The sequence below is a fragment of the Drosophila montana genome, unplaced genomic scaffold, assembly GCF_035044405.1.
Source record: "Drosophila montana isolate Dmon_TW-CO22-7 unplaced genomic scaffold, ASM3504440v1 contig_2397_1, whole genome shotgun sequence".
In the NCBI taxonomy this organism is placed as follows: Eukaryota; Metazoa; Arthropoda; class Insecta; order Diptera; family Drosophilidae; genus Drosophila; species Drosophila montana.
The window spans coordinates 861,258-888,684 of NW_026997278.1; the positions used below are offsets into that span (position 1 = coordinate 861,258).

A 27,427-nucleotide genomic window follows, 5' to 3' on the forward strand; every position below is an offset into this window, starting at 1 on the left:
ATAATTTCAAAAACAAATCAAATAAAATTCAGGTTTATTCAGTAACGAGTCATGCAAAGATATAAAAATTATTATTGGAAATAATTAGTTGAATACAATGGAAATCCGCAAATGCAAGAAACTTTGCTTTTTTGACACAGTTGGATTTTAAAATGGCAAACAGGCAGAAATGCACAATACATAATGCGTGCAATTTCGATTTATTTAATTTATTACATATACGCAAATTAAATTATCGCACAAAGAAAATTAAATTAAATTATCGAACAATGAAAACGGTTCAGATTCAATAATAGTATCGCACTGACATCCCGATATAAAACACAGGCGAAAATAATCGGGAAACTCTGAAAGTAGTTGAAAAATCGAAACGGCAATGTGTCGATGTTTTTTTTCTCACCTCTAGTGGCTACGCCATTTTGTGTAAAAGAGAAAAATTGAGAATTACAAAATAAGAAAGCGAATTCTTTTGTGTTAATAATAAGGTGTAAAGTAATTTTATATGCTTAAATATTAGTATATAGATGCTGTGTAGTGTTTAAATATTGACAGTACGTGTGATACGCCCATTCGCTTTAATACGTGTGGATCTACACATTCATAAGTACATGGAATCTACCTTAATATTCATATGTTTGTACATACATATGTAACTTTATGTATACATATGTGTGCTTGTGCAAAGAAACTTGTTTGATGTAGAAATACATATACATAAATGTTATGTGGTATGTATGTTTATACCCATACAACTGCACCACTGAAAATTTGGATAACATAAAAATGTGTGTGACCACTGTTTAGAAAATATAATGATTTTTATGAATGCAACAACGACTTCTATTCGACAACTGCGGACATTGATTGGAATATGGATTAAAATTAATCTGGCAACCTACCTGATTTATAGGCGTACTATGTAGGTATGTATGTATATATATATACATATATATATATGCATGCATATATGCATTATGTATGTATGCATTGTGTGAATATTGCATATGAGTCTTATACGTAGTTGTTAGTAATATTGTTAGTGTTACCAACTTTTAAAAAACATAATAAGCCAGTATGGACAAATTTTGCGCAATTGCGCAACTTAGAATGCACTTTGTCGCCCAAGAGAGGCGAAGAGTTAGCAAAACTTGACCCCAAAAGTAGGTATGCGGGTATGTATGTATGTAAGTGAATCAAAGATGTTCCTTTTATTATTGTGATTTACCAATTTTGACAGCAGTAATGTCAGCAAAATACACACACAAAAAGTTTGTTTAAATGAACGGAGTATCCAAGTGAAGACTATAGGAAGATAAAATTCAATTTGTCTTTCATTTTATGAAACAATTAAAAAATAATTTTTTGCTTTCATTCGTATGTTTGACAACAAAAATTAGATATCTGAACCAATCTCTCCTAACAAATATGCAAAATCTCATTAACATCAACCCAGTATATAATAATATAGCGGCCGAAAAATAAATTTGTCGTTTGAAAAACTGTTTTGATTATCAAGATATCTTGACAAAACCCGACATTTATATAATAGTTTTACTTTGCTAATTATACATGATTCAAATCTTATTAAGATCGCACTTATATATTATATAGCTCTATGTGAAGAATCGATTAATAAATTAGTTTTTGGATGGAAGATATCCTGTTTTACCAAACTCCGAATTAAAGACCATTAACATTCTCTAATATCTGCAAAGTTGTAAGGCAAATTTCTACAGGGTATTCAATCTTCGATGTGCCGAGAACAGCCGTAGTTAATCGTTTTAATATACATTTTATATATGATAAATTTTATACCGATCAAAAAAAGGTCAGGTCAATATAATCCACGACACCTTGTTGACACCATCCAATCGTTCGTAATTGACATTTTCATTTTTATGGGGCTTATAAGATCCATCAGATGTATCGTGATGTATTAGATGTATTCAATAACAAATATTTTGAAATTAAGATCTTCCAAAAAATAAGTAAGGGGACTTTTCATATCCTTGTAAAGGGTATTCTTATTTTGCCACAAAATGTGTAACGCATAGAAGGACCCCATAAAGTATATATGTATGTATATTCCATATCGGCATCAACCGCAGGGTTGATATAGCCATTTCCGGCTGTCTGCTTCTATGCGAACTAGCCAGATCGGACCACTATATATATTTTGTATTTGATTTGTATTTGCAATGGGAGGCCCAGTCCCAAGCGCGAATTGACTTGTCTCCAATTTTGAGCCACCCTGCAGCATTAAACATAATTTGCTAAGTTAAATAATAATAAATGTAGTTATAATATGAAAGAATTGAACACCAATTGTTTGATTTTACAGCAGTTGCGGCTGGAATACAATATATTCAATTCGTTTTTATGTAGGGCTTTGACAATAAGTGTGAAGCCGAAGCCAAAAATCCTTTAACCTGTATTTGAAGCTCACAACAAATAGATTTATAAACACAAACTTTTGTCTTCCAGTTAGATAATCTCCAATTATGCCGACAACATATTTAATTGTTACCTGTTAGTGAAAGCAAAACCTGCCAGGTAAACAATTGGACATAAACAATAATCAACCGACATGTCTACAATAAATCGCCGGATAAAAGTCAAATTTCGAGATGCTGTACTGAAATCCCACAAAGGTGAGCTTAAGAGTTTAATAGATAATTATAAAATATTCTGTTTAAAATAATTATCTCTATATATAAAACTGTGTGTTCTGACTGACTAACTGACTGTTTGGTGATCAACGCACTGCCAAAAACGTAAGAGCTAGGAAGCGGAAATTTTCACTGCAGTTACCTTATGTGATAAAGGTGCATTTCAAGACGGGGCTTTATACATACATGCATACATACATACATGCTTACATACATATGTACATATATACATACATTCATTAATACATACGTACTACGTAAATACATACATATATACACACATGCGTACATACATACATACATCAACATACATACATCTACATACATACATCTACACTTACCCCCTTAACCGCCTCCTGCGCCACCGCCTCCTCCACAGTTGCTCCTCCACAGGCCTGGAGCCAACGTTTCCTGCATTGTTAAATTTCAGCAGAGCCTACTTGAATTCTTGAGAATCGAGGAGGAGAGCGCTTGGTAGAAATTCGTTATATTTAAATTTGCAGCACAGCGACAAATCAGTTTGGCCAGCGTTTGGTATTAGAAAACAAGAATGCATGCATGCATACATATATATATAAATAAATCGATCTAGCCCTGTCTGAATGAATAATCGCGCCGGTTTCGGAAGGCATAAGAGCGCTACGGACTTGAATTTTTGTACGTAGGTTCACCTGTTGAAAACCTTGCTTCGTTTTTAGGAAATCGATAATAACGATATCAAATATATATATATATATATATATATATCAGCACTCTTACCTGTTTTATTTGTATTATATTTTTTACAGCCAATGCTTTGAAATGTGATCGAATGGCTTTTACCGGCGTAACATCAATTTTAACGGCTGGAAAAGAGTGTTGCCAATCAGTATTAAATGTCAAATTATCAAGATCAAAGAAGTCTGAATCAATATGTACCCAGAAGCCCCCCGTTAAAGCTTCATATTATAATCGTAACACTCCAAATGATCCTGCGGTAAATACTACTTTAAAGCGACGCAGATCCGCCAGGCATGCCTCGGTCTCGGTCTCTGTCTCTGCTAAGGAGGCACCAATTGTTTGCAAGACTAAGAAAGCTCTATGGCAAAATTGTAACATGCTTGCGATACTACTGGTAACATTTTACCTCATAAGCTCATCACATTCGATATTAGTCGAAGAACAAAACATAGCCGGCAGTGCTGAAGAGCACTTGTCTCTCAAGGGCATCGCCAATTCGAACAATACCAGCACCAGCTTCCGAAGTGCCGCCGGTAAGTCAATGTTAAGCAACAGTAGTACTGCGGGCAGCGGGTTAGGTAGATCTTCCGTTGCGGCAAGCGGATATCTGGACAAGTTGGACAATTTGGAGCGAAGTGTAGCCGCTGTTTTGATCAAAGTGGCCTATGGAACAACGTCAACGACCAAACGAAGCATACCCGACAATAGCTATATCTTGGGTCTCACCACTGTCGCGACGCCACTTCTAACAACTCTTCGGTAAGTTAATTAGCTCGATCTAATACTTGTAGTATCTATTATTCGCTTGGATAGAGTAAATTAATTTTCTCAAGAAATGTGCAATGCAAGCAGAAGAAACCCAAACAGTCGATTTGATATAATCTTGTTCGTTCTTCATCTGTGTGTCTGAAAACTATTCATATAGATTCAAAGTTATCCCGATGATACATTTCATAAAAAGAAAATTTTTAAAGCTAGCAAGAACTTACCTAATAATGTGTGTAAAGATGATCCAAACATCTAACTTATTCAAGAATGGATAACCCTGGAACGATGATAAAATAAGTTTGCATTTAGGCATTGGGTGCAGGGTATCTTTATTCGGGCAATCCCAACTCTCTTTCATGTTTTGATCCTGGCTGTGGAATAAGAGTGATTAATGTTTATTGATATTTTAGATACCAATCCTCGAATCAAGCTCAGCATAACGGTGCTCGCCATAGAAACTATGAGCTGGACTTGGAAAGAGATCACGCTTTGCCAACCTCGGCACCAAATGCTGATATCTTGAAGAGTAATAATAATCCAACGTACCCGAATCCAAATCGTCATCACAGCAGCAGTCATGACCGCGATCGTCATCGACACACAATGCAATACAATTCAACACCGATGCCATCAAGTAATTATAGCTTTTCCAAACTAATCGCAATTTTTCGATATTCATTTAATCTGATGCTTTTGTTTGTTTAACACTAGTTCCTAACTTATTAAAGAAAGCCAACGGCCAGCCGACAATACCAATGTATCCTGGAGATATTCCGTCGTACTCGCCACCATCAAGATCATTTTTTACGCCGCCATTACCGCCGGAATATCAAAACCCATTTGCAGACAAGCCCACGTTACGAGGCACTAATAACGAGGGTCTTATATCAAATACGGTACCGTTTAATAACAGGCGGCCGATACCGCCACCCAGTCTGATGCCTGGCCATGAAAGGATACCATTTCGTCCGCCCGATCTTGCTGCCTCAATTGGCAACACGGATGGAAATTCGAATCACAATGCAAATGAAAGCTATCCAAGTAGTTCGGTGGATGGTAAAAAGCCACTTGTCGCGACCAGCATGCAAGGAGGAGCCTTTGACGTCGCCGGAGATCGTAAAAAAGCACTCAATACACCGTCACGGCCGGGCAATGATGCAGTCGCAGCCGTTGAAGCGTCGGATCATAATAACAATGCCAATTATCATAATGTGCAAGATATTGGCGTGACCAAGAGCAAGGAATCCTCCAATGCAAATAAGAGGCAAGAGGTTCTGCCGAACATTAGACGCATACTAGGATCAAATGGCAAGAAAGGTGACATACCTGCTGTTCTATTACGACATGTGACACAGCGACCCTTGGTCAACTATCATCAACCGCCAGCGTCGCCGATAGTTTCGGTCGATAATGCGGAAATAGCAAAGGAGAGCAGCAGCAGCAGCAGCAGCAGCAGTAGTGATGATAGTGCTGCATCTGCATCGGTTAGTCCAAACATAAATAAGAGCAAACAGTCGGCCGGAAAATTGGACGATGCCGTGCCAAGAGATTTGTTTGGCAACAATGCTAGTCAGGCAGCAGTTACCACACCTTCGGCTGCAGCTGCAATTGGTGAGGCGGCTGCCACATCATTTACATCTGCAACGACAAATGCAAGGCCAACTAATGCAGGAAAAGCTGCTGACACAGCCACAGGCCAAGGCACAGGATCTGTGGGTGGTGGTGCTGCTGCGGCTGCGGCGGCGTCTGCTCATACCACATGGACGTGGGCGTGGAACATACATATTTATTTATCGGTCATTCTGTACACGATTTTGGCAGTCTATTCGCTTTACAAGCTTGTCACCTTTGACAAGCTGACGCATCTATTCGCCCAGTCATATTTTGTGTACATCTACCTCATACTTATTGCCATTTGTATAATGCGCATCTTTTACTTATGCTTCGATGCTTACAATATTCATGGAACTTTTCCAATATTTGCCGCAGAGCTTTTATTGAATTTGCCATCAACATTCTTGACTGTTGCCTTCGCTGTGCTCATTTTGTTTCTGTTTTTAAAGTCCTTGAATCACAAAAACAATCGCTACTCAGCGCTGGTGCGACCGCTAACCGTCGTCGTCGGCTGTGGTGTACACGTTGGACTCTGCATTACCCTGCATTATGTCGAATCGTATACCCTGCAAAATCATCACTTGTACTTTCAGCAACAGCAACAGCAGCAATATTTTCGCCGCCAACAGCAGCAGCAGCAACAACAGGTTAGCATGTCGCCTTCGACCAGTCTGGCCAATCCACCGCCACCACCACGGGTTCTTTCGCTTATATGCCAAATTATTTATATATTCATATGCCTTAGCTTGGGACTCTTGTATCTGTATTTATATCGCATACTGAAGCGCATACTAAGAAGCAAATCCCAAAATTATATACATGGCTATCAGAATCTATCCTATGCTATTCATATCACAATTGCAACAGCATTGCTATTTGTTTTATTGGCTGCTCTGCAAATCTTTGGCGCGGTTTGCATCTCAGCAGCGCGACCCCTGATTAGCCAGGCGAATATTATTGTTGAGGTCGATTGGATGCAGTGGGGATATCAGTTTTCATTGCGTCTGATCGAGATAGCAATCATAACATTGATATCATGGGTGACGGGCCTAAAAACCAGCGTTGGCAGCAATGCCAACGGTAGCGTCGCCGTTAACGGCGATGTCCGAATGGTCGGCGGGACAGCTGCTGGGATGAGCGGTTTTGCCAATGCTGCAAATGCCACCGGCAGTGTAATGAGAGAAAAACACGGTGCTGCTGCTGCTGCCCATCATCATCACAATTCGCATTCAAATGTTGCCAATTTCTTTTTGCCGTGCACATCGAGCTCAAGCCAGGAACAGTTTGAAACTGATTATCCAGCCATTTGCAATGCCAATACAAATCTTCATACGTATACAATGCGCACCGGCAAGCTGATATATGATGATAGCTATGCGCTGAACTCGCTGGCGGGGCCATCGGCAGCTTCTCCGAGCGGCGGCGGCAATACTGAGTATCAGCTGCAGGAGCCAATGTACCAGAGACCCTACGATACTGGCTCAATAAGAAGTGCTATTAATCACAACATAACAGCCGAATATGGTCCACAAGCTTCTTCGCGTTACCATCAACATCATCCACATCCACATCCGCATCCACATCATCATCATCATAATATGCGTGCGGCACATGAACCGGCAGCCTATATGAGCGCCGATTATATGACCGATGCCACAACCGATCATTACGAAAATCCAAATTTTGATTTACGTACAAGCTCAACGGGTGCTGTTGGCGTCGGTGTTGGTGTCGGAGTCGGAGTTGGGGCCATGCAAAAGTTGGGCAAAAACCCAGTCAGCTCTGGTTCTGCATCTGCATCAGCATCTGGCTCTGGGTCTGGATCATCCGGTACATCTCAGCAACAAATGCTGCTATTGCAGAGTGACAGCTGCTATTCAGAGCCATTGCAAGAGAACTCAAGCTATGAATTTAATAACTTTGAGCGGCCCGTATTCAAAGAAAAATCCATTGGCGGCAGTAGCTCACATCCGAGCGATGAGTGCTGGCCCGACCGAGAGCGAGAAAATCTCAAATTGACAAAGTGTTGTGATAGAAAACCGAATAATAATAGTTCGACACTCGATGCTGCAACATTTGAAAATCCGGAGCGACGTAGTTCCAATTCAACCAATTCATGTTCCTCCTCAAACGGTATCCGTTACGCCAGCTATAACTCATACGAGCGCGGCGCCCATTACAATGGTGTGCGAAAGAGTGGCACTCTAAACAATATTGTTAATGGAGCAACTGGTACGGGTAAAGGCTCTGGTCCTGGTCCTGGTCCTGGTCGTGCAATAACTGTTGTACCAGGCAGTAAAAGAGTAAACGGTGCACAGACATTGGCACACACAGAACGTTCGCACTATTTTCAAAGGAGTGGACGCACTCTGAATACCATTAATCGTTCATTAGCTACAAATGATTTTGAATTAACACCAAGCGTTTGCAATGAATTGTTGACGCTAAAGCAACACCAAATTAAACAGCATCAGCAGCAGCAGCAGCAACAACATCCGCAGTACAATCACAACAATTCAGAGGAGGAGGATGAGGAGGAATACGACGACGACGATATGATATCAGGAAGTAATGTAGAGTGCACCAATTTGATAAGCAACAATGAGCATGGTTATTGTATAGCAAGCGAAAACAGCATCACATCAAATCCACTTTCTACACAACACCTGCATGTACAAAATAATTCAAAATCCATACATCATCTGCATCAACAGCAGGAAGCAGCCGCCGCCGCCGCCAGTGTGCCAAGCTCCTCCGAGTTGGAGCCGAAAATTGTTGCCTCATCAACAGTAGCCGCATCCGCATCAGCTTCGCCTTCAAGTGCCTCGGATAGCATGATTGTTGCTGAGCAGGGTTTCTTGCGCTTTCGCGCCAATGAGGATGTCAATGCCCAACAGCGAATCGAAGGTGTGATGCATCATCAGCAAAATCGGAGCGTGTCCAACGCCCTATCGCAAATTTGTAGTAATGTTAATGGCATCGATTGCTAGGCAATTCGTTCATATATATATATGGATAAGATATGTCCGATTCTCGATTCTAATCTCTATCGGTCGAGTGCCGCCGCCGCTTACTGCCAATTGTAGTTAATTCGCCACTTTCTACTCTCTTCAAACTTGTGATATACATATTAATAATAATGATATATTATATATATATATACAAGTATGTGTATATATATATATATATATTATATATCTACTATACATTACAAACAATATCCTAAAATGTAAAAAAACAAAAAACGTAGTATTCATACTGAAATTTTGCTGCAATTGTGACGTTTGAATCCCGAAATATCAATACTTATGTATATATATATATATATATATATATATATATATATATATTTTGTATATACTGTAATATATTTGCATAATTTGCTCGATGCAAAATTTTCTACATACACACTAATTTGTTTTTATTTATTGTTTATAAATTAATGCAAACAGCAGCTTTTTACCGTTTGACAGCTTACATAGCATTTAAATTCATATAGCATAGATTTTTATAGCAGTTACAACATGCATACTTATAAATATATATAAAAACAAACAAAAAAGAAGTGTAGTTTTAAGCAATTACATTTAATGTAAATTTAATTATCGTATTCAAACTGTTAATTGTAAACAATATATTCTGAGGGCATTCATCGACAAAATGATTTCATTAATGCTCCTTTACTCACATAGTACACACACGTATATGTATTAAATAAAAGTAATTCTTTTAGTTCTTTTAGAAATTACAAAAAAAAAAAAATAGAAATTATATTAGGTTTGTAAATGTAAATGTTTGAATGGCACCATTTTACTCAAATTTAATTCGTTTTTATTTCAACTCTTTTTGTGTTCATAAATTTAATAATAATTCTGTTAAAATACATACATACATGCTAATTAATTGCTTTAAATTTTAAGCCATTGCCATGTTGATCTAATGAATATCCAAAATTTAAGCATTATTAAATCACCCGAAAAGATTGTGTAGAGAAAGTGCAACAAACTTAAAAACAGAATAAGTGTCGTGTCGGTCAAGGTTATAAAACTCAACCTTGACAGGCTGGCTACAACGCGTCCACAGGTGCTCTAATAACTGAAATTTCTAGAATAAGTTAAGTCTAAAAAATATGCGAGAAAAAAAAGCAACAAAAAAAATGCTATTACAAGTACACACATTCATACATTCTCATGTAGCACGGCGCGTTAATAATAATATCGAATTAATGCAGATTTTATAAAAAGTTATTAACTGTGACACGAATTCCGATCAGCCAACACATGCTAATGCTGGAATGTACATTTATTTATTATGTATAGAATTAAGCAATTCCTTTCGATACAAAAATAGTGTATAAAATCACAAACACACACAATGTTAATCCTTACGCGTAAATAGTACTGACTAGATAAGGCTTCTGCATTTTTAAATGTAAAATTAAATTGATTTCAAATAAAACACACTTATATTCATAGATATATATATATATATATATATATATATATATATATATATATATATATATGTGAATAATTGTGCTTTTAAGGATGCCGTACCATCACCATTACAAAGTATTTATAATAGAATGCAGATAGCAAAAACGAAAATTTATTATAACATCGATCCTACTATGGCACTATATATATTATAAACACAATGAACACACAACACATTTTTACAATATGATAATAAAAAATATGAATAAATAAATAAAGTATTCCCCCCCTTATTATTATTATGCTTCTTACATTATAGAGAAATATGTATACATATAATTAACTGCATGTATATGAAAGAAATTACTCTTATAATAAAATAACTACGTACATATAAACCACATAATATATTATTTAAATTTATGTTTCCCCATGCCCAAACAACCTGTTGCTCGAGATTCCAAACACTAGGGTGGACTTCACGTATCTTATGATTAAACCTGACTTCTTACGACTAAATAAATAATATACAAATTATTTATATTGACATTCGCATACTTTATTGACCTTCGCCCGATCGTTTAATACAAAATATAAAATTAAAAAGGAATTAAAAAAAAAAAAACAAACAAATTAAACTATTTGTGGGTATCCAAGTTGCCATTGAGATCCATGAGAGCCATATGTATTCTAAAGTGTAGTCGCGACTCTAATGCGAATTTTGAGAACTTTTTTCTTAAATGTAAATAGATAAAACACATTAAAAACAAGTTAGAGGCTCTAGTCGGGTGCTCCCGACTCCCAGGCAATACCCTGAACCCTCTTCGTTTGCTTCAGCAGTAATAAAAATAAATTTAAAACCAATAAATGTGTGTCCTCAATAGGACTCGAACTCGTAACGGACCACACTATTGGCAACCGTCTCTACCCAACAGCCACACCATCAATTAAGTCTTAATGAGAAAAAAACGGATTAAAATTAAAGCAGCACAGAATGCAATACAATCGCAATTGCAATGCTGTTGATAGAATTCAATAAAGACGCGCGTGAATGTGTGTGTGTACATGTATACAGAAATTCTTGCGCTTTGCGCTAAATGCCGCTGACACGTGGACTGTAAACATATACACATGTATATATATATATACACCACACGTTTTCTTTTAATAACTTCTGTGTTTCTTAACCAATCTTGATGAAATTTTTAACAGTAGATCTTATTGTATTGTAGAATATTTGTATGTTTTCAAAAAGTCAATTGTACTAAAATTGTGGCTGAAATTGGTGGGCAGCATAGTGGCGATAGCTATAAAATGAAAGCTACTTGATAGCTTTCTAGAAGCTACATGATAAGTTTGGGGATTCTAGCTTTAAAAACCTAAGAGATATCCTCAAAAAAAAAGGATTTACTTGAAATCCGTGCAAGTTATCGATTATCGGAAACAAAGTCGTACTGCGCGGGCATAAGGAGGACCTAGTTTCAAGTCCCATACGGACGGACAAACGGACAGAGAGACGGCTATTGATGCTGATGATGAATATATATACTTTATGGGGTCGCAGATGCTTCCTTCTGCCTGTTACATACATTTGCACAAATACATTATACCCCCTTTAACCATTTTGAATGGGGAATGGGTTCAGGGTATAAATAATGTCTTATAAGGGTAGGAATAAATTTGATATGATGCATTTACTTGGTGTCCTGTAGCATGGATATAGCCAGAGATTGATTTTCCGATGCGTGACAAAGTGCAGCTTCCACATAAGCGTACGGGATAATAAAGTGATCCTCGACAATGCCGCTTTGTGCAATGCACTCATAGAAATCCCTAAAAGGAGAGGGATGTGTACACACATTTACCTTAAGATTATATGATTTTTACTGTTTACTTACTGAAGAGCCAACGCCGGCTTGCCCATTTGTGCATAACAAGATCCACGTAAGAGAAGACATAATGCGCGATTATCGGCGTTGTATAAATTTGTAGCTGGGCTAACGCCTGGATTGTTTAGCATGGCAAATTCCGAGTCGATGATTTGTAGAATGCCATCGGCGATCTGATAATCCTTACCGATGAATTTGAACATATTCCACAGATACATAAGCTCTATCAGTGGCAAAACCAGACGCTCATTCTGGCTCTTATATCGGATGGCACGTTTCGCCATAAACTTCTCCATTGGCAACGACTTGCCGGCAATTTTTTGCCTGCACGTGGGCACCTCCGTCATTAGTTGATCAATTTTCTGCAGATTGTCTGCTGATCCTGGGGATGACATTAATTTGATGGCAGCCAATTGATAGGCGTATATCGCGCGCGACCAATTGCTCTGCTCGAGCAGTTGGTTGGCATAAAATTGAGCTTTATCCCAGTTTTGTTGTATACAATTGATCCATAGAAGTTCCCAAAAGCTTAAATAGTGAAATTGTGGCCAAACATTCTGCGATTTCCAAGAACGTAAGTACCAGGACTCGGCTCCCGCCAGATTGCCATTGACCAATTCGAATCGACCCTTAAAGAAGAGCATCCAAACGCTGTTCGGGTACTTGGCCAATTGGGAGGTTAGTATCTCGTCGCATATGCTCAGATCCTCGTGGGAATGCCTTTCGCTGACCATGGGCAAAACCATCAAATGATAACCGAGCAAGGATAAAGCACAAAGTATTTGCCGCAGCCCGTTCTCTTGGTATCCTCTACGCAGATCCTGTAGGCCATCGTTCTAAATGGGATTACACATTATGTATTGTTTTGGATTGTTGTAACAGACTTTTACCCGCTTTGACGAAAATCCTATAAATTGCAGTATTTTAACAATGCGAACCGGCAGCATGGACATCATTAAGTTAAAAGTGCCGATACCCAGATGTACTCCGCTACTGAAATGATTTCTCACACTCATTGAGCTCGAATCCCACATGCGATGCTTCAATATTTGTCCACAGAATCTGTAAGAAAATTGTCAAAATGTGTACAAACAGATGTGAATCTCGTCTTTGGCTGAGTGGATACCTGAAGCAATTATAGCATTGGCGCACCTGCAGACTGCCCCGGATCAGTCCACTGAGATTCTCGTCCTCGATAAAGGTGAGCAGAGCGCTCATCAGGAGCACCTCGGCCATACAGAGCTCAGCATGGCATTCCAGGTCTGTGAGCGTGTTAAAGTTTTTCTGAAAAAGTAATTGATTTATTTATTATATGTATAAATAAACATTCACTTACCTTCTTAAATGTATTGCCAATAGATTCGGTTAGGGTGTTTTTCTTTCGAAAACGTTGACAGAGCTCGACACACTTTTTCAGCTCGGCCGATGCCTCATCAATATGCTCAAAAGTGAGCATTGCCTCCAGAAATGAAAATGTTGCCGTACCCATTGAGTGGTATAGACTCGAACCGGCAAACGGCTTCAAAAGAGTTCGAGCCTCTTCGAACTTGTTGTCAAAGAAATAATCAATAGCCAGCTTTGCTTCCTCCAGCGAAGTTTTCAGATCCATTTCAAATGGAGTCATATCCAATTGATCGGAGCGTGCATCAAAAAATTCCTAAATTTGTATTATTATAATTATTATTATTTACAATATCTCCAAATTGGACCCTTCGTATCACAGTTTATTTTAAATATATATATTAGAACAATAAATCAAATGAAAATCAATATACAAGAATTTTGATTATAGTTGAGTTCTATTCAAAATGTATTTTTGTTCTTACCTCGGAATCGGATTCGGATTTGTTACAGTCGTCCATCTTTACGTTTCCTTTAAATGATATACATATATGCAATATTTTTGTATAATTTGGGAATTTATGATATTTTGTATAGTTACATGTATTAATAATTAATATTATATATATATATGTTAAATATTGTTTTAAAAAATTATATTAAAATGATAATTATATAATTGTTATAAATTGAGCTCGAAGCAGTTGGCAAGCAAAAAGTTTCCACTTCGGAAGGAATTTTTCTAACCTGAAATTTCCTTTCTACAGGGCAGACGAAATACATATATATATACCCTGTATTTGTATATGTGTGTAAGTTTAGCATATGTATAATATTTGTAAGTGCATTTGTAGGAAATGTAAATTTGGAAAATTTAGAAATTATCATTACTTATTATCAATTCGAATACTAATAGTATTAATATTCTTTTAAGCGTAATATATACGAATGCGCTTGAATTGCTTTCTCAACTCGAAACTGTTGCCCGGTGTTGATTTTTATTCCGAAAATCCGGTGTTACGGCTCAGATCCAACAGTTTCTGATTCACTGATTTACTTAAACGTGTAAATGCGAATTATATACTCAAAAAAAAATACATACACAATACACCCACACGTACATACATATACATATGTACTTGGACTTATATGTATATAAGAACACATGTTGATTTAGTTACTCTGACTACAATTCAACTCTTGTATTTAAAAATTTCCAGTTTTGCATGTAGCTATATACATACATACACATAGATAGTTGCATATGTATAGAAATAATTGTTTTGTTTATGGCAATAAAATACAATACATCTAAAGGCTGCAGGCATATGTACATATATACATACATGAATACTAACAATTTCATAGGCTTGAAAGCATTATGTTCTTAGATGTAGATACGGTATATTACATATATACATGTACATACATATATGTATATGTATGTATGAAAGGAAGTGCATGCATTTATTTTGATTGTGGCAGAAAAAGAAAAACGGAAAACTAAGCTAGTCCCGTAGTAAGTACATAAGTACATACAACATTAAGCTTTAAGCTTTCGCATTGTTCGGTCGTGTTTTTGTTGCGTTGCCATGCTTGGGCAGAACTTAATAAATAATTTAGTGGTTTATATACAATATACATATATATTTATATTGAAATTGTAATAGTTTTACTTTTAACAATTGTGTATCCGAGTGCTTTGTTAAAGTATGTTTATTTAAATTGTTAATTCCATTCCCTGTACTCTGATTCAGTTATGCATTGTTTTATCTTTATCTTCGCGTCGTTATTCAAGCTTTTCGCAATACAATATTTTGTAATCGAGACATACGAATTACAGTGCATAGAGAACATAGAGAAAACAAAGTGCAAAACAAATACTATCAAATAAAAGCACAACATTTGTGCACACACCGTAAAACATATGTACCCGACGCATCAGCTGTTCGAGCACGACAAAAAGCTGAATGCTTTAAAATTCCCAGCACGCTCTTTGCTCTCATAAACAAAAGAATTATATTAAAGGCAACAAAATCTTTACGTAGTATGTGTATATATATTCACGATCATGCAACTTACTCATGCTTATGCATCAGGAGGTCGATATCTTGAATTACCTGGATTCATGTGCAGGTGAAAATATGGAAAAGTTCTAACCGGTGTAGTGCCCGACCCTATAAAGAATATACAAATATATGCTTGATCCAGTATCAAGAGCCGCATCAATAAAGAGTCACGTCTAGTCTTAAAACTATCGCAATAAAACTAAGACAGGTCGAAAATAAAGTGTTTGTGGAAAAACACTTTTGTTTTTCAAGATATTTTAACTAAACTTGGCAGCTTACGAGCTTCAATGTGCGCTCCTCACATTATTGCAATCCCTTTTTTCCATCGGTCTACAATATATCATATAGTTCCAATAGGAACAATCGGTCGGAAATATTTTTTTTTTTAACAGAATATACATTTATGTAACTAAATAAACTCGGCCGCGCAAATCATAAAAGAACTTTTTTCGCCTTTTCGAAATATGCAATTAAATTAAGAACAGTGTGCCCAGAGTGCCCAATATTAGAAAATACCCTTGAAGATACGTATCCATAGATACACGTATTTATTTTGCTTATAATTTGTGAGCCCGTTTATGATTATAATATTAATATTATAAAACTGTTATTTTGATAATTTGAAAATTTCAACTCTGATAACAGAGCTGTTTCCTATCAATATAATTTATCTGAGACTATTCATGTTTATGTTTTATATTTGTATGCATAAATTCAAACATATATATTCTTTCAATATTATTTCTATTAATATATTCTATTCTGGCAAAATTTTAAAAAGTAGATTTTTAAAAAATTAATTGAATTTTTAATACAATCCAACATTCCACGAGCTTCGTGCCGAAACGACAACAAGTAGCAAAGTTCAATTGTCGTCAATTTCTATCAACTTCCGTTGGCTAATCAGAAATATATTTGCTCCTAAGCCGATTGTTATTCTTATCAGACTAAAGGCTATTGGTGTATACTACCTTACTTTCATTGGAAATTCATATGTTAGGCCATTTATCTGTCCTAAGCGTGTGTAATCCCATTTGCTCGAGACCAGGGTGCAAATTCGAATAACAAAATTTACCTGCTTACGTTAATAGCCTAAAATTTTAGTGAATGTGTCTGGCAGAGCTTTCGGGCAAAGTTTAACGGACTTGAGATGACATTTGCGACCCTACACAGAAAGACAGGCAAAGACCACGTAATTCATTCGACTGAAACTTCATACGGATGCTACTTTTTGCAGCAGGGTATATTTCTTTTGGAATCGATCGGATCGGCTAACTAATGTCGTCTAATAATAAGACACTTTCATAGTAAATAGAAATCCAACAAACGCAGCATTTTTTCAAAATTGTATTACTCTATGTTATAAGAATACAATATCATTAAAGCTCCCATCGAGAAATATCGATTTTTAAACACAGATTTAAACTCTAACGAGAATCACCAAAGAACCACCCGCTTAGTTTAAATAGTTACTACAAATACTTTTTATTTTATTATTATTAATTGACATTACACGTTTAGTTTGTAACCACTGTTTATATTACATTCAAATGGGAATGGTTTGAGAATCGCATAGAGCGGCACCCGTTAAGTTTAATTACATTTTATAGTTACTAAAATTACATCTCTCTCTCTCTCTCTCTCTTTCTCTTTCTCCAGCCTGAAAAGGTTCCATCTATTTAGTAATGTCACGTGCTGAGCTCTATCTTTTCCTCCACCTTCCTTATTTTGTCTCTTACCCCCTTGCAGTATCTCGTTCTCTTTGTTTCTTTCTTGTACACTTACTTTCTCTCACATCTTTTACTCTTTCTCTCTTTGAAAATAGACAGCTGGGTTAAGGGTACCTCCTAGTCGGGGACTCTTAATTTTTTTCTGAATCTATATATCACATAAAACCAAAACAATGTTAGCTAAAACTAATTGTGTAGATCCACATGGATGAGGTCAGCCCCAAATTAGATTTTACACTGGGGCTTTACTAGTTTCCCTTGGTTTCGATTTCGAAGCTGACTTTAGCCATGTCGATAGTAAAATTTGTATTGAATTATCGCGATTTGAACCCGGAAAGAAGCGCAGTATGCGAAAAGAATGCTTTTGTTCTTGCGGCTAATCTAATCCGGGTGCGCGTTATCAACTTCATTGATTAGTTAATTGAAGTTTACAAATTTTTGGTACTTATCGGAGCGGGTTATTTTATAATTCTCGGGCGTGCTTTGGGCATACACAGACATGTGTTTGTGTGGAATAAGCCCTTGGTTCCATGTTAGAGTGGAAAACCAAAGACCATAAAAAACACACTGAGTCCGTTTCAATGTATTATTTTGATTAAGATTGCGAGCTAGTCAAGAGAGAGACCTTTAGCATACGCGTAAAAGTAATCGCATTACCAGATGCCAATTATTTAAGCCAAGCAATAGGAATCGGCATAGACTAGTTCTGTGCAAGGTTCGTTATGGTTGTTATAGACCTGCGATTATATATATTTGATTCTACGTTAATTACATACGCCTTCAAATTATTCGATTAATGCTAAAGTTAAATAAATAACTCTAATATATTTTCAACCATGAAAATCCAATACCTCGATCAATATTTAAACAAAATATATAAATTGTATACTATATAGAGCTGAAATTTACAAAATATTAACTGTTAAAACAAAAAAAAACACTCGGCTTGTATTGTCCGATCTGCAGAATTCGGGGCTTAAATATGCCATCCAAAAATATGCGTATACCAAATAATATATATAACTATTGTATTATATAAAATGATTGATTGATTGATGTTGATGTAACGATAAATTTTTATTTTTTGTCTATTTTCAGTGTGAAAATTTAAATTTCGTTCCGAGTTGTGTGTTTGCTAAAAAAATACACAATACACCTTTGGTGTTAGCTAAACGAAGATATATATTAAATAAATCAAATAATATTTGGATGTAAATATGACAGTGTTCTCTAAATATGTCGGCCGTATAGCGGAAAAATATGAACAATCCGGACTACCAAAGCAGGCATTCAGTTACGCTTTGGTGGGCACGGCCCTATTTGCATTAACTATTAAGGTAACTGTACCATATATTAAAAATATCAAATGCACAAAGGATCAAAATGGATCAAAATCGACTGCCGGCAAGGGTGCGCTCACGCCTTCAGAGATCGGAGATGGACAGGACGAAGAGTCGAAGTTGGCCGAGGCCGAGAAGCTGCTGGTGGAGCAGCAATTAAAATTGAAAAACAAGCAAATGCTGGAGCCGGGCCTAAATCGGGAATTCCTTAAGCAGCTTGGCATGCTGGTTAAGATAATGATACCGCAGAAGCTGTGCTATGAGACCGGACTCCTAACCGTGCACACCGTGTGCCTAATATCTCGGACATTCCTCAGCATTTATGTGGCCGCATTGGAAGGAGCTATTGTTAAGTTTATCGTGCGAAAGGATGTCAAACAGTTCGCCCTTGTATTGATGAAATGGTTTGGCATCGCCATTCCAGCCACATTCGTCAATTCGATGATACGATTTCTGGAGAGTAAACTAGCTTTAGCTTTTCGGTAAGTACCTCTATATCTCATTAGATTGGATACTCCAAAAGTTATATCACTCGAGCGAGGCCTGAACCCATTGAAAATGGGTAATGAAAATGTGTGAAACAGGCAGAAGGCAACATCTCCGAGCCCTTAAAGTATATACATATATATTCTTAATCAGCATCAGTCGAGTCGTCTGTCTGCCTGTCGATCTCAGAGCCTATAAGAGCTAGAGACTTCAAATTTCGAACGTAGCTAGCAGGAAGATCCGCGCAGTACGAGTTTGTTTTCGATAACCGATAACTTGCCGTGTTTCTAAGCAATCGATAAAAATCGAAAAAAAACTTATTTTGAGCACATCTCTTGAGATGCTAACAATAATATGCACAGTTCAAGTATCTTCCTTCTTTAGCTACACCATAGTTACAAATCAAATAAATAAATCAATTTGAAGTATCAGTATTCAGAGTATCCCCCAGTCGGGAACTTCTCACTTGAGCCTGTTAATTGTTTTGATCGAGCTTGATGTAGGACTCTCATACACAAACACAATTATATATATTTCAATGAATGTACATCTTTAAACATTGCTTTCTTCGTCGAACAGAACTCGTTTGGTGCGACACTCGTATCGATTGTATTTTAAAAATCAAAACTACTATCGAGTATCGAACCTGGACGGACGCATCGAAAATGCCGATCACAGGTAAAAATAATCAACACACATATGTTTTCTAATGCATATTCTATACTAAACTATTACAATTTTTCAGACTTACCGAGGACATTTCAGTATTTGCGAGCTCTGTTGCCCATTTGTATAGCAGCTTGACTAAGCCTTGTTTTGATCTAATGCTAATTGGCTTGGCATTAATGCGCTCCTCTAGAAAGATGAAGGCCAATATCTTATCAGGCCCGGCGCTGTCAGTGAGTGTTATTGCGCTTACCGCTCACATATTACGTATTGTGTCCCCGAAATTTGGACAACTGGTGTCGGAGGAGGCTAATCGTTATGGCTATTTAAGGCATATCCATTCACGTATTATAACAAATGCAGAAGAAATTGCATTTTACGGCGGACACAAGGTATGTACATATGTGAATGATTGTCTGCTGATTGACAATTATTTTGTAATATTAATGCTTACATTTTATTTAAATATAACTTAAGTTTGCATATGGTATACATATACACATATGTATGCCAGTTTGTTCATACATGTATGCATGTTTCTCCGCATATATTCAAACATGCAAACATGCATGCATGCGCATATGTAAGAATACATGTCCGGATACCTGCATACATGCGCCCATACATACGCACATGCGTACATACATACATACATACATACATACATACATACATACATACATACATACATACACACATACACACACACATACATACATACATACATACATACACACATACATACATACATACATACATATATCTACATACATCAACATACATACATCTACATACATACATCTACATACATACATCTACATACATACATCTACATACATATCTACTTACCCTCTTCAACGCCTCCTGCGCCACCGCCTCCTCCACAGGCCTGTAGCCAACGTTGTTTCCTGCCTTGTTAAATTTCAGCAGAGCCTACTTGAATTTTTGAGAAGCAAGGAGGAGAGCGCTTGGTAGAAATTTGAATTCTGAAACACGTATCAAATGATTTTTCTTATAGATCTCTGGAAATGAATTTGAGCGCGAAACGTCACCCACCAAATATTTGACCTCCATTTCCACCAAGGAGGACCGTATTTTTCGAAAAGTGTGAAACACCCCTTAAATGAATTTGAACAAAGATCTTTGAAAATAAGTTTGGTGCCGATCGGATGGTAAACAAAAACTTTCATAAAACCGTTTTCCACCAATTTACCACTGTTGCGGGTGGAATTTCCCAAATCGCTGAAATACGTATTTATTAAGTTCTTATTTAGAGCTTTGAAAATAAGTTTGAAGCAAATCAGACACAACTTAAAACTTCGCCCAAAAAATCTTTAAATCGCATTCCCCCCGAAGAAGTTTGAATTCTGCGAAAAGTGTGTAACACGTATCAAATGATTTTTCTTATAGATCTCTAGAAATGAATTTGAGCGCGAAACGTCACCCACCAAATCTTTGACCTCCATTTCCACCAAGGAGGAACGTATTTTTCGAAAAGTGTGAAACACCCCTCAAATGAATTTGAACAAAGATCTTTGAAAATAAGTTTGAGGCCGATCGGATGGTAAACAAAAAAGTTACATACAAACGTTTTTCGCGATTTTGCTACACTTGCGGGTGGAATTTCCCGAAACCCCGTCTTAACATGCACCTTCATCACATAAGGTAGCTACAGTGAAAATTTCAGCTTCCTAGCTCTTACGGTTTGGGCTGTGCGTTGATCACCAATCAGTCAGTCAGTCAGTCAGGACAAACAGTTTTATATATAGAGATATATATATATGTATGTAGCTAAAGACTTGAAACATGAATAATTAATTATCCTTTTTTTCGATATCTTCACCCATTTTCAAATTGTGAATATTGAATTGCACTTTTTGGATAAAGTTCAAAACTATTATTTGCAGCCTTTACCAAACTTTTGTAATATATGTTAAAAATACCATCGAAAATTTGTTTTTTTTTGATAATTAGGTGGAGTTGCAGCAGCTGCGGACCGCATACAATCGACTGGTGAATCAAATGAATAGCATATTCAGCCAAAAGCTTTGGTTTATAATGCTGGAGCAGTTTTTCATGAAATATGTATGGTCCGGCACCGGAATGATAATGGTTTCTCTACCAATATTAACGGGTACGGCTGGATCGAAAAGGTCAGATAGCCCCGTAACTGCCGAGGTGAATGACTCGAATGTGAGCGAGCGTACCCAATATTTGACGACGGCCAGAAATCTGCTTATATCGGCAGCCGATGCGATCGAGCGTTTAATGTCCTCCTACAAGGAGGTTGTAGCCTTGGCTGGATATACTTATCGGGTCGCTGGAATGTTGGATGTATTCGAGGAGACGGCACAGGGAATTTACAGCAAGGCGACGCTGGTCGAGAATGAGGAAATGAATGGCATCATTGAGTTCCGCGATGGCAAGCCGATAGCAAAGGGCCGTATTATATACACGGATGATCCCGGCAATATGTCGATTAGTCTCCGGGCTGTGCCGGTCGTTACACCAAACTGTGATATTGTTGTGCCAAGTTTGACTCTATGCATTGAGCCGGGCGTGCATCTATTGATAACCGGGCCCAATGGCTGTGGCAAATCCAGCTTGTTCCGCATTCTGAGCGGACTCTGGCCAATCTATGCCGGAGAGCTGCACATACCGCGTCCGGTTGAAAACAAGCCCTGCATGTTCTATATACCACAGCGACCCTATATGTCCATTGGCAGCTTATGTGATCAAATCATATATCCGGATACGCGCGACGATATGAAACGCAAGGGCATCACCGAAAATGAGTTGATCAACATTCTAAAATTGGTCACTCTCGAGCATATTGCACAACGGTAACAACAACTTTATCCCCATACTTCATCCAAGTTTTAAAATATATTAATTAAATGTGCATACTTGCAGTGACGGCTTTGATGTTGTGCGCGATTGGAAGGACATTCTCTCCGGCGGAGAAAAACAACGAATGGCAGTGGCTCGTCTATTTTATCACAAGTTAGTATTGTTGAATTAAACTTGCTGAATATTGGACTAAATCTGATCTGATTTAAAGGCCGCGTTATGCCCTCCTCGATGAGTGCACCAGCGCGGTGTCCATTGACGTGGAGAGCTCCATTTATGACATTGCCAAGAAGATGGGCATCACGCTTCTGACAATAACACACCGACCAACCCTGTGGTAAGATATATATAGAATATAGGTATATGATTAGGTATACCTTTAGTATTAATCGGCTTGACAGAGCACAGTTATTTATTTGATGTATTTTGATGTATTTATTAGGAAATTCCACACGCACATTCTTGAGTTTGACGGTCAAGGAAGCTGGAAGTTCAGGAAAATGGATCCCAATGAGAAGCAAAAGGATCAGTTTATTCACTAATATATCCGAATTACATATTGAAAACCCTTCAGTGAACAAAGACTATACAATTGAGTAATATAATATATATACAAAAATATATATTACTCAATGACTATATATACAGCGAGGTATCAGAAAAAATCGAAAAATCGAATGATTAAAAACAACGTCAGCAAGGCGCGCTGGGTACAGGGTGTCTTCCAGTCGGACACACTCTACGGGAGCACATTCGTTTTATTATGTACATTTAGTATACTTCTATGCATATTTCTGAATTGATTATGAAATGCGAAATGAAGCTGGAAGTTTAGGAAAATGTGGTTCACCAATATCCATTTTAAGTATTAAAATAACCATGGAGTGAATAAAGGCTATACATATATACGGAATTCGATTTGGACACTTTTTTTTCAATTTATCATTGAACTATTTTCTGACATAGGTATACAGAGAGAGAGAGATATGTACATATTGTGTGAAATATTTAAAGATTGTATATATGGTGGTATGCGTAGTCGGTAAAAATAACATTAAATGCAATTTATAATTATCTAGATTTATATATGTTTAACGAATAAGATTTGTCCACTCCACAGATAGCAATTAATTCTTTGACATTCATACAAAATAAACTTTAATTATTCTCTACGTTGTGTTCGTGTATTTTTATTTGAAGTCAAATGAAATCTTTACAGAATGTTCCATTTCTACCGCCGTACATTATAACACTGGATACATCATGATGGATCATGGAAATATATGGGTAAAGAGTGATTTATTTCGCAGTTAAAAAAACAAAGTTCATTTCATCCGAATTTTTATATTTGTTACGATTCGTTTACAATATAGTACAATAAGATTCACAATAACTTCTTAGTTAATTACTTTTAATATTTATTAGGTTCTTCTTGCTTTCGGCATTATTCAAAAACATCAACCATGCGTAGACAATTTTACATTTTATTCAATACTATGTATTTGTAATATATTTTTTTATGTTAATATATGTATATATCATACATCCAAGTTATTATCTATATACATACTATATAGATTATATGTATGTATATACATATGTAACAAAAATGTCTTTTTATTGTCCGGAACTCACAACTACAGATTTATTGTCAATTTTTTTGATGCACTGACACATTTGCATGTGTGTGTGTGTGTGAGTGTGTGTGTGTTTCGCGATTTTGCTACACTTGCGGGTGGAATTTCCCGAAACCCCGTCTTAACATGCACCTACATCACATAAGGTAGCTACAGTGAAAATTTCAGCTTCCTAGCTCTTACGGTTTGGGCTGTGCGTTGATCACCAATCAGTCAGTCAGTCAGTCAGTCAGTCAGGACAAACAGTTTTATATATAGAGATATATATATATGTATGTAGCTAAAGACTTGAAACATGAATAATTAATTATCCTTTTTTTCGATATCTTCACCCATTTTCAAATTGTGAATATTGAATTGCACTTTTTGGATAAAGTTCAAAACTATTATTTGCAGCCTTTACCAAACTTTTGTAATATATGTTAAAAATACCATCGAAAATTTGTTTTTTTTTGATAATTAGGTGGAGTTGCAGCAGCTGCGGACCGCATACAATCGACTGGTGAATCAAATGAATAGCATATTCAGCCAAAAGCTTTGGTTTATAATGCTGGAGCAGTTTTTCATGAAATATGTATGGTCCGGCACCGGAATGATAATGGTTTCTCTACCAATATTAACGGGTACGGCTGGATCGAAAAGGTCAGATAGCCCCGTAACTGCCGAGGTGAATGACTCGAATGTGAGCGAGCGTACCCAATATTTGACGACGGCCAGAAATCTGCTTATATCGGCAGCCGATGCGATCGAGCGTTTAATGTCCTCCTACAAGGAGGTTGTAGCCTTGGCTGGATATACTTATCGGGTCGCTGGAATGTTGGATGTATTCGAGGAGACGGCACAGGGAATTTACAGCAAGGCGACGCTGGTCGAGAATGAGGAAATGAATGGCATCATTGAGTTCCGCGATGGCAAGCCGATAGCAAAGGGCCGTATTATATACACGGATGATCCCGGCAATATGTCGATTAGTCTCCGGGCTGTGCCGGTCGTTACACCAAACTGTGATATTGTTGTGCCAAGTTTGACTCTATGCATTGAGCCGGGCGTGCATCTATTGATAACCGGGCCCAATGGCTGTGGCAAATCCAGCTTGTTCCGCATTCTGAGCGGACTCTGGCCAATCTATGCCGGAGAGCTGCACATACCGCGTCCGGTTGAAAACAAGCCCTGCATGTTCTATATACCACAGCGACCCTATATGTCCATTGGCAGCTTATGTGATCAAATCATATATCCGGATACGCGCGACGATATGAAACGCAAGGGCATCACCGAAAATGAGTTGATCAACATTCTAAAATTGGTCACTCTCGAGCATATTGCACAACGGTAACAACAACTTTATCCCCATACTTCATCCAAGTTTTAAAATATATTAATTAAATGTGCATACTTGCAGTGACGGCTTTGATGTTGTGCGCGATTGGAAGGACATTCTCTCCGGCGGAGAAAAACAACGAATGGCAGTGGCTCGTCTATTTTATCACAAGTTAGTATTGTTGAATTAAACTTGCTGAATATTGGACTAAATCTGATCTGATTTAAAGGCCGCGTTATGCCCTCCTCGATGAGTGCACCAGCGCGGTGTCCATTGACGTGGAGAGCTCCATTTATGACATTGCCAAGAAGATGGGCATCACGCTTCTGACAATAACACACCGACCAACCCTGTGGTAAGATATATATAGAATATAGGTATATGATTAGGTATACCTTTAGTATTAATCGGCTTGACAGAGCACAGTTATTTATTTGATGTATTTTGATGTATTTATTAGGAAATTCCACACGCACATTCTTGAGTTTGACGGTCAAGGAAGCTGGAAGTTCAGGAAAATGGATCCCAATGAGAAGCAAAAGGATCAGTTTATTCACTAATATATCCGAATTACATATTGAAAACCCTTCAGTGAACAAAGACTATACAATTGAGTAATATAATATATATACAAAAATATATATTACTCAATGACTATATATACAGCGAGGTATCAGAAAAAATCGAAAAATCGAATGATTAAAAACAACGTCAGCAAGGCGCGCTGGGTACAGGGTGTCTTCCAGTCGGACACACTCTACGGGAGCACATTCGTTTTATTATGTACATTTAGTATACTTCTAAGCATATTTCTGAATTGATTATGAAATGCGAAATGAAGCTGGAAGTTTAGGAAAATGTGGTTCACCAATATCCATTTTAAGTATTAAAATAACCATGGAGTGAATAAAGGCTATACATATATACGGAATTCGATTTGGACACTTTTTTTTCAATTTATCATTGAACTATTTTCTGACATAGGTATACAGAGAGAGAGAGATATGTACATATTGTGTGAAATATTTAAAGATTGTATATATGGTGGTATGCGTAGTCGGTAAAAATAACATTAAATGCAATTTATAATTATCTAGATTTATATATGTTTAACGAATAAGATTTGTCCACTCCACAGATAGCAATTAATTCTTTGACATTCATACAAAATAAACTTTAATTATTCTCTACGTTGTGTTCGTGTATTTTTATTTGAAGTCAAATGAAATCTTTACAGAATGTTCCATTTCTACCGCCGTACATCATAACACTGGATACATCATGATGGATCATGGAAATGTATGGGTAAAGTGTGATTTATTTCGCAGTTAAAAAAACAAAGTTCATTTCATCCGAATTTTTATATTTGTTACGATTCGTTTACAATATAGTACAATAAGATTCACAATAACTTCTTAGTTAATTACTTTTAATATTTATTAGGTTCTTCTTGCTTTCGGCATTATTCAAAAACATCAACCATGCGTAGACAATTTTACATTTTATTCAATACTATGTATTTGTAATATATTTTTTTATGTTAATATATGTATATATCATACATCCAAGTTATTATCTATATACATACTATATAGATTATATGTATGTATATACATATGTAACAAAAATGTCTTTTTATTGTCCGGAACTCACAACTACAGATTTATTGTCAATTTTTTTGATGCACTAACACATTTGCATGTGTGTGTGTGTGTGAGTGTGAGTGTGTGTGTGTGTGTGTGTGTGTGTGTGTGTGTGTGTGTGTGTGTGTGTGTGTGTGTGTGTGTGTGTGTGTATGGGTAAATTGCCCTTATTCAAAAATTGTACACAATAGTATCTATACAATATAGAGTACATAACGGTTAATAAAATCAGGCATACTTGCAATAAT

At 36.8% G+C, this 27,427-nt stretch overlaps 4 protein-coding genes across 12 annotated transcripts in view; 3 read left to right on the forward strand and 1 right to left on the reverse strand.

The window, feature by feature from the left end:
• Positions 1-336: 336 nt before the first annotated feature.
• Positions 337-9,465, forward strand: LOC135427843 (uncharacterized). 3 transcript variants are annotated; one of them, XM_064681516.1, is made up of 5 exons: positions 337-485; positions 2,485-2,651; positions 3,458-4,148; positions 4,568-4,791; positions 4,869-9,465. In XM_064681516.1, exons 2-5 carry the CDS (start codon positions 2,588-2,590, stop codon positions 8,759-8,761), a joined length of 4,872 nt encoding a protein of 1,623 aa, XP_064537586.1. In that variant the 5' UTR covers positions 337-485; positions 2,485-2,587; the 3' UTR covers positions 8,762-9,465. The 3 variants fall into 3 exon arrangements, with proteins under 3 accessions (XP_064537586.1, XP_064537587.1, XP_064537585.1); XM_064681517.1 differs by having other exon boundaries at positions 367-492; XM_064681515.1 differs by having other exon boundaries at positions 394-604.
• Positions 9,466-10,783: 1,318 nt separating this feature from the next.
• The window catches only part of Slip1 (SLo interacting protein 1), a 144,634-nt gene continuing 127,990 nt past the window's right edge, over positions 10,784-27,427 (reverse strand). For 5 of the 6 annotated variants that reach the window (XM_064681508.1, XM_064681512.1, XM_064681511.1 and 2 more), the window contains 7 exons: positions 13,923-13,969; positions 13,433-13,753; positions 13,223-13,380; positions 12,987-13,158; positions 12,106-12,932; positions 11,906-12,040; positions 10,784-10,942 (listed from right to left, as the gene is read on the reverse strand). In XM_064681508.1, the coding sequence (XP_064537578.1) occupies positions 10,846-10,942; positions 11,906-12,040; positions 12,106-12,932; positions 12,987-13,158; positions 13,223-13,380; positions 13,433-13,753; positions 13,923-13,969 (1,757 nt within the window). In that variant the 3' untranslated portion in view covers positions 10,784-10,845. The remainder of the gene's footprint in view (positions 10,943-11,905; positions 12,041-12,105; positions 12,933-12,986; positions 13,159-13,222; positions 13,381-13,432; positions 13,754-13,922; positions 13,970-27,427) is intronic. The other variant, XM_064681507.1, reaches the window with a different exon arrangement.
• On the forward strand, positions 14,986-23,750 carry ABCD (ATP binding cassette subfamily D). Of its 2 annotated transcripts, none has more exons than XM_064681523.1 (8): positions 14,986-15,147; positions 18,335-19,058; positions 19,642-19,740; positions 19,808-20,120; positions 21,703-22,571; positions 22,642-22,731; positions 22,790-22,915; positions 23,021-23,750. In XM_064681523.1, the coding sequence occupies exons 2-8, from the start codon at positions 18,454-18,456 to the stop codon at positions 23,118-23,120; spliced, it is 2,202 nt and encodes a 733-aa protein (XP_064537593.1). In that variant the 5' UTR covers positions 14,986-15,147; positions 18,335-18,453; the 3' UTR covers positions 23,121-23,750. The 2 variants fall into 2 exon arrangements, with proteins under 2 accessions (XP_064537593.1, XP_064537594.1); XM_064681524.1 differs by lacking the exon at positions 14,986-15,147 and adding an exon at positions 17,934-17,951.
• Positions 24,669-26,726, forward strand: LOC135427888 (ATP-binding cassette sub-family D member 1-like). The gene is made up of 4 exons (XM_064681611.1): positions 24,669-25,547; positions 25,618-25,707; positions 25,766-25,891; positions 25,997-26,726. The coding sequence occupies exons 1-4, from the start codon at positions 24,727-24,729 to the stop codon at positions 26,094-26,096; spliced, it is 1,137 nt and encodes a 378-aa protein (XP_064537681.1). The 5' UTR covers positions 24,669-24,726; the 3' UTR covers positions 26,097-26,726.